Source organism: Aspergillus pseudonomiae, assembly GCF_009193645.1.
Source record: "Aspergillus pseudonomiae strain CBS 119388 unplaced genomic scaffold BDV37scaffold_121, whole genome shotgun sequence".
In the NCBI taxonomy this organism is placed as follows: Eukaryota; Fungi; Ascomycota; class Eurotiomycetes; order Eurotiales; family Aspergillaceae; genus Aspergillus; species Aspergillus pseudonomiae.
Window position 1 is genome coordinate 367 of NW_022476113.1, and position 11,555 is coordinate 11,921.

At 47.8% G+C, this 11,555-nt stretch overlaps 4 protein-coding genes across 4 annotated transcripts; 1 reads left to right on the top strand and 3 right to left on the bottom strand.

Moving 5' to 3' along the window:
* Positions 1-625: 625 nt before the first annotated feature.
* Positions 626-2,036, bottom strand: BDV37DRAFT_263347 (ESCRT-III subunit protein DID4). The gene is made up of 5 exons (XM_032083542.1): positions 1,899-2,036; positions 1,624-1,838; positions 1,496-1,556; positions 1,176-1,436; positions 626-1,112 (listed from the first exon to the last, which is right to left on the bottom strand). The coding sequence occupies exons 1-5, from the start codon at positions 1,902-1,904 to the stop codon at positions 984-986; spliced, it is 672 nt and encodes a 223-aa protein (XP_031935714.1). The 5' UTR covers positions 1,905-2,036; the 3' UTR covers positions 626-983.
* Positions 2,037-2,207: 171 nt separating this feature from the next.
* BDV37DRAFT_263351 (mitofusin) lies at positions 2,208-5,628 on the top strand. Its single transcript, XM_032083543.1, has 4 exons — positions 2,208-2,578; positions 2,647-2,695; positions 2,747-4,812; positions 4,865-5,628. Exons 1-4 carry the CDS (start codon positions 2,257-2,259, stop codon positions 5,224-5,226), a joined length of 2,799 nt encoding a protein of 932 aa, XP_031935715.1. The 5' UTR covers positions 2,208-2,256; the 3' UTR covers positions 5,227-5,628.
* A 36-nt stretch (positions 5,629-5,664) lies between these two features.
* On the bottom strand, positions 5,665-8,536 carry BDV37DRAFT_291099 (BRCT domain protein; the record flags this gene model as incomplete). Its single annotated transcript, XM_032088863.1, has 7 exons — positions 5,665-6,823; positions 6,874-6,954; positions 7,005-7,281; positions 7,333-7,955; positions 8,017-8,293; positions 8,394-8,455; positions 8,515-8,536. 7 exons carry the CDS (start codon positions 8,534-8,536, stop codon positions 5,763-5,765), a joined length of 2,403 nt encoding a protein of 800 aa, XP_031935716.1. The 3' UTR covers positions 5,665-5,762.
* Positions 8,537-9,736: 1,200 nt separating this feature from the next.
* Positions 9,737-11,540, bottom strand: BDV37DRAFT_276121 (uncharacterized protein; the record flags this gene model as incomplete). Its single annotated transcript, XM_032085508.1, has 2 exons — positions 9,737-10,038; positions 11,516-11,540. The coding sequence occupies 2 exons, from the start codon at positions 11,538-11,540 to the stop codon at positions 9,737-9,739; spliced, it is 327 nt and encodes a 108-aa protein (XP_031935717.1).
* Positions 11,541-11,555: the final 15 nt, after the last annotated feature.

Here is an 11,555-nt window from a genome sequence, read left to right on the forward strand (position 1 = left end):
AACTTGGCCAAAGGGTCAGATAATTCTCAATAGCAGATTCAGAATACCATATATTGCACCTATATAGTATACTACCGTTACATATACTGATGTATACCTACTCTGTATTCTATATTCTACCACCAGGATCTCTAGGGCCTGAACCCTACTAGTAGCTTAAACTGCTTAAGCTACTTCAATGAGTTCAATGATCGATAGATTCCATCTATCTTTAAATATAGAAACCTTAAGTTGAACTGAGTACGGAATGTCGGAGGTCTCTTCAGATACCAAAGACGGAGTACCTACTGGGAAGTAGTCCTGCAATACAACCTCCCCTGAGGAAATCTCCAGATACTTCTACAAGCGAACGAATTGATAGCACTCATGCGTTCCATCGTGCAATTGCAACCACCTTCGGCCCCACGTGGCCCATCTTATCGTGTCAAACATAAGGTTAACGGGACGGAGTATGATAATAACCAAAGTTAGTAATGCTAGGTATTGCTGACGACTAACCTACCATAAACTTTATTGCATCTATGTTGGTCTGACAGGTATCAGTTTAGACTCCGAGCCTATCTGACCTGTACCATGGATCACGGGCTCAGACAAATGTCTCTGTATCTGAGACAAGAACTGTAATTTACAGGATCATGGTTTTTCCGTCGTGTCTCACAAAGGAACGCATCCTTGTCATTAGGATTAACACTGAGAATATAGGTATAGGGTATGATTGATAAGTAGGTATGGATTAGCCTGAAGTTCACGTTACTACAATGCGTGAAAGCCCTTAGAGACTGTAGCACCGAAGCACTCATATCCAAAGCCAGCTTCGTCTTCCTTTGGATTGATGTGGCGAACTGGCTGGATTGCCGAGTGTATCACATTAACCTGACATAAAAGAAGTGGCGTCGTAATCGATGCAAAGAGTAAACCCGTTATGGATGAAAGTGAGGCTTGAAGGACAGAAAATATAATAAAGGAACAAAGAGAGCTCATGATCACCGTCGAAGGCTGTCTAGCCTGGCTTGTAGATCGTCATCGGCTGAGCTCCCCCCAGCACCAACTGGTTGGGCAACTCGAGTCTCGCCGACGGCAGTCTTCTGTATGTCGGTTGGCGTCTCACCCAGCTGTTCAAGAGTGAAAGTTAGTATACGCACAGCTCTAATGTGGACGAAGAAGAGAACACGAACCGCCTGGCTGAGATCTACACCTATTTCATCCAAGACTTCCTTGACAATATCTTCGCTATCTTCGTCCTCACCCTCCATTCCAGTTGCTTCGTCAATCGCGTCATCCATCATTTCTTGTCGCTGATCCATAATATCATTTTCTCGTTCAAATTCCATAGCGATTCGTTGCAGCGCGGGAAGGTTCATTTGTCGGTTCATACTACCCAATAGCATTGTGGCGCCTTTCATTGATTGCATCATCTGTTCGTTGCTGCGAACGGTCTGCACAACATCAAGTGAGTAACGGGTACCGCTATTCGTACGCCTTAGGACCATCCTACCTGAATACGGAGGGAAATCGCTTGAAGTTGCGTTCGCATTTGATAGAATTTCTGGATGTACCTAGACCCAGTAGCCTCCGTTAGCTCATGATTGTGGCATATAGAGTGAGCTCCTTTGGTATGCATACCGTCTCGTCCTGACCAGGTCTTTGGCCTGGATCTTGCAGGCTCCAATCTGACCATTCTTGGCGCTCTTCTTGATGTCTTGCACCAGCTTCTTTTCCTGATTTTCCAGCTTGGTTCTCTCCCGGTCCAATTCGCGCTGTGTCCGGTCAAGAGCCCTTTGATGTTTGCGCAGGCGCTCTGCTGGTGTCATGCGCTTTCCGAATGCCCATTCGATAACCTAGACAATGAACAGCGTAAGCGGGAAAGTCATGACGGCAAATAACAACCGAGAACATACATTCATCTTGGCCAGTGACAAAGATCTCCCGTGCAAAACTGTAAGAAATGAAAACAAAGAGGCTGCGTAGAAGGTACAAATGAAGAGAGCGGGATTGGGGAGGGGAATATCTAATACGATCCGAAGCCGCGCGGTGACATCAAACCTAAGAACTAATACGCCGAACGGGCGGATCCAAACTAATAAAATTACGGGGGCGACAGTCACATGGCGGCGACCAACCCCTTTTGGGACATGGAATTTCCACGCCGTTTTTATGCTCATGTAAGCGGGTCTCCCGACTGACGAAAAAACAAGTTCCGTTTCATCGCATCTTGCCTGACCTTTCGACTTCCATGCACCACGCATCCTTTTCGTCATGAGTCAGGAGTATTTCCCCGGCAACGGCGGTTCCTCTGCTGGTGAGGGTTCGTCAAGGCATCCTCCGCAGCAGGAAGCGTCCGAGTACCCTTTCTTCCCGAACGCCCCGCCCGCGTACATGACCGTTGGAAATGGTTCGACCTCGGAGAGCGCGACGGCCTTGATGGCATCTTTGAACAGAGACTCGGGCTATGGTGGCAGTATCGCGAGTGGCAGTTTGAGGGATGGTGATGCGGGTGGCGACTGGAGATCCGATATGATGGTGGATAGACCGACCCCGATACATACTCCAACACTCCCGGGACAGTGGAACCCAGCAGGTTGGTTATTCTACTCATGGCCGGTATCTTTTGGGGATGTATAATTTGCTAACGTGGATGTGCACCAGCGGAACATGAACGACAGGTTGTGGCGAGCCATGTTCACCAGCTACTATAGTACGTTTGCGACCTCAAAACAGCGGAATGAAAGTTCTAACCGCTCTATAGCAACTCCAACAGGACGAAGCTCGGACGCGCTATCACACGAACTCTCGATACTTTGAAGGACCTCCAGGAGATGAACCGTCAATGGCCTGCCCACTACCCGTCAGTACGAGATACTGCGGATTCTCCTTCAGACAGACCCGCGTTGCGCCAGGCGCAGTCATTCTTTGACGATGGCGACATTCAACAAGGGGAATTTAGGCCTGGACCTATTAGACGAGCAGCTACGGTATCAAATAGCGACGACCTGGCTGCAGCGGAATCAAGTGCCGCTGCGGAACGTCGGCCAGTGCCAGAACCGAGATTGATAACCCCACAGATAGCGCAAGAATTCTCTATCCTGAAGCTTGACTTGAAGCTAGGTGCTCTGTCTCAAGTGGAGTTAGTACATTCGTTGGAAAAGGCCTCCATTGCGTCTCTTTTGGACGGAAAGATCAGCCAGAGTGTCAAGCACCTTCTCTCGCTGCGTGACAGGATCGAAGATACTTCGAGCAAGGTTTTGATTACTGGTGACCTTAATGCGGGAAAGTCCACTTTCTGTAATGCTCTGCTGCGCCGCAAGGTGCTGCCCGAAGACCAGCAACCTTGCACCAGCATTTTCTGTGAGGTTCTTGATGCGCGGGAGAACAGCGGGGTTGAGGAGGTGCATGCAGTCCACAAGGACGTAGACTACAATCGCAACGATGAGAGCACATACGACGTGTATCCCTTGACTGAGCTCGAGAATATCGTGATCGACAACTCCAAGTACATGCAATGCAAAGTCTACGTTAAGGACGTGCGAACCATTGACGAGTCTCTACTGAATAATGGGGTCGTCGATATTGCTCTGATTGATGCCCCTGGCTTGAACTCCGATTCCCTGAAGACAACCGCTGTTTTTGCTCGGCAGGAAGAGATCGATGTTGTTGTGTTTGTCGTTTCCGCTGCCAATCATTTCACGCTCTCGGCCAAGGATTTCATTCACAACGCGGCAAAAGAAAAAGCATACATGTTTATCGTTGTCAACGGATTCGATCAGATTCGCGACAAGCAACGGTGTGAGCGAATGATTCTGGATCAAATCAACAAACTTAGCCCTCGTACGTACAAGGAAGCTGCAGAGCTCGTTCATTTCGTATCAAGCAATGCCGTTCCTGTTGCGCCTCCTATGTCCGTGGAAAGTTCTGGTTCCGGTGGTGGCGGGGGCTTCGATTCCGACGGGGATGACGATGATGACGATAGTAAGCCCAAAGGCAAAGGCAAAGACAAAGGGAAGGAGAAACAGAAGATCCAAGATTTCGAAAATCTTGAAAGCTCTTTGCGACGGTTTGTTCTCGAAAAGCGTTCTCGCTCGAAGCTCGCCCCTGCCAGAACTTATCTTCTCAACTTGCTTGGAGATTTGAACTCCCTAGCCTCCGTCAATCGCGATATTGCCCAATCCGAACTCAAGCGTGTCACAGAAGAATTGGCAGAGCTCGAGCCAGCTTACGAAGGCGGCCAGAAGAAGAAAATAGAGCTCGACGTGCAGGTTGAGAAAAATATTGATGATTCATGCGAAGATGTCTACAACCATACGCGATCGACCTTGTCGGACACTATTGCTCGCGTTTCAGAGGCTGATTTGGGTGTTGAATACCCTGGTATCTTCTCTGCATTCCAGTATGCGGAAGATTTGAAGTTAGCCATGCTGGAGCAAATATCCGCCGCAGCTTCAGCTTGCGAGGACTATGCGCGCGTAAAAACAGTAGACGGTGTAGAAGCCATTCAAAAGATTGGTCTTCTTCACGTTGGAGACAAATTCGCACCCTTGAATTTCCGTGCCGATATGATGTTCCGCCGTAGTCGACGCCATACATTTGCCAAACAAGTCGATACGGAAGTTGAACTATTGGATTTCTTCGATATTGCTGGCATTTGGGAGCGGCAAGAGAAGGTGGCTGGAACAGGAATGGCCATGACGGCTGTCACTGTCCTCGGAGGCAGAGTCTTCGGCGGTATTAGCTGGGTTGACAGCGCGTTTAGTGCAGCTAAGTTCCTTGGCCCCAACAACTTGCGACGCCTCTTAGTTCCGGGTATTGTCGCGGCTGGTAAGTGTTTAATTCGTACCGGATCCTTGAGCGCAAAACTAACTTGAAACAGCTGCTTTGACCGCTGCATATGTACTTTCTACAATTCCCACTACACTACCTCCTCGCCTCTCACGCAAGATCGCCGCTGCTCTTGAAGAGAAAGACTACGTACATTCGAACGCTACCCGGATCTCGACTGAAGTCCGGCGAGTTCTCCGTATCCCGGCCAATAATCTCCAGGCCAGTCTCGCCCAGGACATCGAAGACCTCGGAAGACGCAAGCAAGAAGTCAGCAAGACCAAGGTTGAAAGTGAGAATGCAAGCAAGTACTTCTCCAACCTCTTCCGGGAAAGTGGTGAGAACAGAAGGTCTGTAGAGAGTATAGACCTTGATGGCCCGCTGCCGGGTGCAATGGGTGCCCATGAGCCATGAGCCATGAGCTTTGAGCTTTGAATCTCCCTTGCGTTAAATGTACAAAAAGTAATGATTCTGTATGAGTTATCCGGCCGGCTGTGTCTCGAGGGTGCTAATTCTGCTTCGGTTCGCAAATATCCCTATCGTGTACAACAATTATTGTCCATCCATTTTTACCCCTTCTCCTCATTTATTTTTATTTCCCCCTTTTGTGGAGGTCGTGATTCACGTTGATAACCCTCCTGTTTACACTTGCATTGGCGTTTGAAGAACTCAGCGTATTGGACTCCCACTGCAATTGATGCTTTTATTTAAACCTGTAGGTAGCCACCTATCTACACAGTTGATTGTTATTGCAGAGAACTTGTCATCTTTCCTGATCCAAGGTATTCTAGAATAAATGATAATAGATGGTATCAACGAGAAATTCCAAGATAGATTCATCCGTAACTCCCAGCAATGACCAGAGACGCCATTTCGATGCTATCTATGCCAGGCCAAAACCATCGTTAGGAACGTGAGCATACATCCCAGACAAATGTTTCCGACAAGATCTAAAAAGTATTATCCTCTGCAACCTTGCCCGCATTTCTTGTCCTCCGACCAGACCCCCAACCCACGTTTTCTAGCTCCTTAATTTCGCCCACAATTGGGTCCTGATTAGCAGGGTTCTTATCGACGAGTTTACCTGCCTGATGGAGAAACTTCTCACGCATTGCGACGGCATCCGGATCTTCGTAGTTCAATTGCGTCATTGGAGGCGGTGTTTCAGACTCCTCTTCTTCATTAATACGGTCTCCTTCGAGGAAATCGAATCTTCCGCTGTTCACAAGGGAGGTAATTCCATCTGTGTTGATGCTATCTATCGCACTTCCGCACCCATCCTCGTTTAGAGTATCGATTGAGCTCGCGCGAGAGAAACCTTTATGTTCGTTAGAGCGGACGGAGGCATGAGAGGGCGCTCTTCCAAGAAGTGGTTTTCTGCGCCTTGAACGAGGGCGGTCGCCGTTCTCTCCTGCGTCTGATGCGGAGCGCGAGTTCGCTGCTCGTGCCTGCTGGAGGAATCCGCTCAGCGTTGTTTCGATGGCTGATAGGGAGGTTGGATGTATTGCTTGTTCTGAGGATGGGCGTTTTCGTGGCGATACGTATGGTGTGTGTTGTTGGCTTGGTTCTTTTGTGGGGGATTCCCGTATGGTGGGTTCTTTTTGTAGGATTCCGGAGTTTTCTTGTAGGGGTGTTAAATGGCGCGAAGGAACTTTGTCTGTTTCCTTTGATGTTTGTCTAATGAGTTTGTTGTTCTGGGGGTGCACTGTGTGGGTCTGAGACTTGGTTGCGTTATTGCGTTTGTTAAGCTCCTGGGACTGTTCCCTCTGATCCGGGAGAGATTCAGCTCGCTTTTCCGAGTCTCGACTACTCTGTGAGGTTGGCCTTCGAATCAGAAAAGGTTCGAATGGCTGTTTCTGTGCTTTTTGAACGGAGCTCCATAACCAATCGACGGTGACTGCGGGAACGTTCCATTCATGCGTATGCCGTAGCTTCTCTTGATTTGCGGAACTAGGATCATTACATAACAAGACAGATGCAGTTGGTGTCAGGTATTCATTATAGGTTGCACCTGGAATTATCAGTTCACGAAGAAGTCTTAGCATTGTAGTTCGAACTTACCAATCAGGCCTACAAGTTTTGATAGATGCAGAAGGTCGATACGAGAGACCCCTGTAGAGCAGATTTTCATACTGTCGAACCCTACTCTGGTTAGTCTGCACATTTATATGTGAACAAGGAATAAGACTTACCAGGGATAGGGAAACGAGGAATTGGGGTGTTTGCGATGTGGGATTCTGGGGGTACCAGAGTTTTGGCATCAAGGCATCTTTCCAACCACATATCGGTTACAACTTCACATTCGAATGCTAGGTCATCGGTGGATGGAACCTGGGCTCGAGGCATTTTGTAGGGAACAATCGTGTAGAGACCATGGCCTCTCTTAGGAATGTCTGGCCGAGAGAATTCACTCAATGAGCCGACCAACTGGGCTCCATTGAACGAAAGGTGTTGGCGGAGGACATTCGTCTGTATCTTGGTCAGATGCAAGAATCAAAACGATTGCGCATACAGACATACCTGTTTTGATGAGAATCCATGGATGAAGAAATAACAACCGTCTAAAAAGCCATCGCGGTGGCTAGCCGCCTCTGAAACTTGTTGGCGAGGCCTCTGGAGCTTATCAACATTGCTTTGCTCCTGGGGTTCGGCAAAGGTAGTTTCACTAGCAAACGACTTGGCTTCTTGGACCATAGATGCGCGTTTGGCGAGTAACTGGCTATCATCTTTCTGCTGACTTCCTCTGGACCCGGTGCCTACGATGTCACCCCAGATCCCTTCGTTCTGGTCTACCAATTTGGCACTTGCGATGCGGCGCAACTTTCTAGGGCGAGGATTCAACGAGCCCTCGCTACCCAGATCTTTCTCCCGAGCAGCGGGCAGTGCGCGATTCCAGGCCCCCGCACCCTGCTGCTCTTCCGGCACAAGCGGGTGATACAATGTCTCCTCCAAAACCATTCCACGCTCTATACTGTCTGTGAACCATTTCACAGTAATGACCTTGATGTTCCATTGCGTCGCAAATTTATACTTCTGGCTCTCCGTATCTCGTGCGACAAGATGGGTGACTTGTTTCGTAAGATCTTTCCTAAATTCTGCTCCATGTGCAACGGCTGTGTCTTGGATATAGTTTCGGAATGCCACTAAGGGAAGAAAGTCTTAGTATACACCGAGATGGCGTAAGCATTGTGCGCTTCCACTTACTATCCTCGAAGCCGGTTATACATATGCACAATCCGGCGAACGTCGGGAATTTGTATTGTTCTTCCAGACCTCGGACATCTGTATCCTCTCCCTGCATCCATGATTGGCGGACCGCTTCTACCCACTCGGGCTTAAGAACAGTGACATCTGCTCGTTCTCGTGCGACAAATTTGTATTTCGCAGTATTGATCTCGCCAACAATTAGATGGGTAACATCGGAGGTTAGGTCAAGTTTGAGAGTCGCTCCCATCTGGCGTGCGATCGTAGCCAATTCAGTCTAGTTCCGAGGAACGTTGTCAGTTTTCGCGACCATTTACTGATACGAATATGGGAAGCAAAGTGAGAGCATCAAAGATATTTGTGAAAAATACACTAACCCGCTGTTCTGGTAGAATGGACGTGAAGCACAAGACCACCCCCGCAAGAGGATGCTCCTTGTCTGCCATATTATTAGTATAATGTCATATCGCCATAATATGAAGTGGACCCTATACGCACTTGAAGCACCTTTCTCTGCCATGCTTCATGATTGGCAGCGCATAAAAACAGCCTTAATCATTAATGGATTGATTTGATACTTCCGATGCCGCATTGGCGCGTTTTCGTGATGCGCTATCACGTGATTTAAGTACTTTATAGAAGGGCTAAACACACTGTACATGCATAGGTGTAAACCTGTGCTTTCTAAGCCAGAAAGTCTTCTTATTAGCAATTCAGACTATAGAAGCTGTTCTTAGCAACTGTTCTTTGTTTCTCTGATGTTGCTTTTGGCATCTTGGAATAAAAGTGAAATAATGAACTTGCCCTGTGTGATAGCCCTTATCGGGATCACGTGTGATATGCAGCGCGTCTCATTGTAGAACGCGGGTCGCGAAAGTCCTCAATCAATAGTATTGATTTCATAAAGTGATGTGCCACTGAATCATATTTCTCCAGTTTGCGTTCTTTGTATGTGTCTAACAGGAGTCTGGTTTTAATTCATCAAGTAATCTTACATGGTCCAAAATTAACATTGCAGGTTGCATGCAGATACTCGACTGCCCTGACAAGCGCCGGAAGGGACCGTAATGTTCAAGAAAGCTGTACAAGACCATTCAGGAGGATCTGCTAAACCTCTTCAGTCCAGCCTTCTTCGCAGCAATGGGATTCAACCACCGAAACCACCGCCGCAGTCAGTAGGGGTCAAACGAAAAATCGAAATGGCCAATGCTGGGGGATCTGCACTAGGATCTTTGCACAGCGCTGTATACTTTGATGAGAATGATTTCGATGATGATCTTGATTTGGATAGCGAGGAGCCAGAGCCGTTTATACCACCGCCAAAAATTGTGAGACCGAGCAATGAGCGACAGATCCCATTTCAAAGTACAAATTCAATTACCTTGGCGACGCACACGAACAAGCCGCCTCAAGTGTCGACGCCTGCGATGAAGAATGAAGACTTCGAGATAAAGTACCCCGAGTTGCCTCCAATTCCTGATGATCCGGTACCATCCAGCAGCATACCAGTTCCTTGGTCATCCTCACCACCATCTCACTTTCAGAAGCCTACCAGTTCTCGAACTCTACCGTGGCTTAAGAAAGAGGAGCCGGTGCCAGCACCAGCCATACAGTACAAGAAGCCAGAAACGCCTGCGCGTCCAAAGTCGACTGCCATATGGAACAAATCAGCAAGCGCAATCAAGGAGGAACAGAAGGAACTACGGCGACAGTATAAGAATCAGAAGACCGATTCTGTGCAACACCGCCCACGTCCTAAGATGGCGTCCTTATTCCTTAGTGATGAGCAGAAACACGTACTTAATGCCGTTGTTGAGCAAGGGAAGAGTATATTCTTCACCGGTTCCGCCGGAACTGGAAAATCCGTTCTCATGAGAGAAATTATTAAGAAACTTCGCGACAAGTACAGGAGAGAACCTGACAGAGTGGCAGTGACTGCTTCAACAGGTCTTGCCGCTTGTAACATCGAGGGTGTTACCCTCCACAGCTTTGCAGGGATAGGATTGGGCAAAGAGCCTGTTCCTGAGCTTGTTAAGAAGGTCACAATTTGCACCATGCCCTGTAGAAAGGTACTTATATTGACACATCACAGGTCAAGAAAAATCCCAAAGGGCGGAACCGTTGGCTACGTACAAAGGTTCTGATTATTGATGAAGTATCTATGGTTGACGGAGATCTCTTCGATAAGCTCGAGGAGCTTGCTCGAAAGATTAGAAACAATGGCCGTCCTTTCGGCGGTATTCAGCTTGTCGTTACAGGCGACTTCTTTCAATTGCCTCCGGTCCCTGATGGCAGCACTCGTGAGGCAAAATTTGCATTCTCTGCTGCTACCTGGAACACCTCTATACAACACACAATCCTCTTGACCACTGTTTTCCGTCAAGCAGATCCTGATTTCGCCAACATGCTCAATGAAATGAGACTTGGAAAGCTCAGTCCGCGTACAATCGATACCTTCAAACAACTATCACGGCCACTTGACTTTCATGATTCTCTTGAAGCTACGGAGCTGTAAGGTCATCCCATTAGAAGACTACACGGGAACTAACATGGAATCATTTAGGTTCCCAACACGTCAAGAAGTAGAGTATGCAAACAGTGCAAGAATGCAAAGATTGTCCGGCGAAGTGATGACTTTCAATGCCGCAGATTCGGGCACAATTCAAGACGTACAGTATCGTGAGAAACTGCTGACCAACTGCATGGCTCCACAGGTAATTCACCTCAAAAAAGGAGCACAAGTCATGCTCATTAAAAACATGGAAGATACGCTCGTCAATGGATCAATTGGACGAGTGGTAGCATTTATGGATGAGGCAACATTCGATTTCTATCGTGAGAATGAAAGCGACTTCGCTGGTGACCAGGGGGCCCAAAGCGATGAAGAGATGATGAATCGCTCCCGCAAGAAACTAAAGTCTCTTGCTCACAAAGAAGGGGGTGTCGTAGTGAGCAAAAAATGGCCTCTTGTCTGTTTTGTACAGCCGGATGGAACCGAAAGACATCTGCTTTGCCAACCAGAAACATGGAAGATCGAGCTTCCCAACGGAGAGGTTCAGGCTCAGCGTGCACAGGTTCCATTGATTCTGGCATGGGCTCTGTCTATCCACAAGGCTCAGGGTCAGACCTTGCAGCGAGTTAAAGTCGACCTTGGACGGGTTTTCGAAAAAGGTCAGGCCTACGTTGCTCTGAGTCGTGCAACCTCCAAGGAAGGCCTTCAAGTCACACGGTTCGATGCACGAAAGGTCATGGTACATCCCAAAGTCACCGAGTTTTACTCTAAACTCACCAGTATCACTGAGGTGCTCAAGCCGAAAGGCGGGCAACGGACTATTCCTGGTCATTACCCTGAAGACGACTTTGAAGATGATTATTTAGACTATCTATAAGGGTAAGAGATTTCACCCGCCATGTGGCATACACATAACACTTCTATTATTACCTTCTTCATCATCGCTATTCTACATCTACATATTGTTTAAAAGCTCATATCCTTGACGGGGAAGCATGTAAAACGATACCATTGTGGGTTTAAGTTT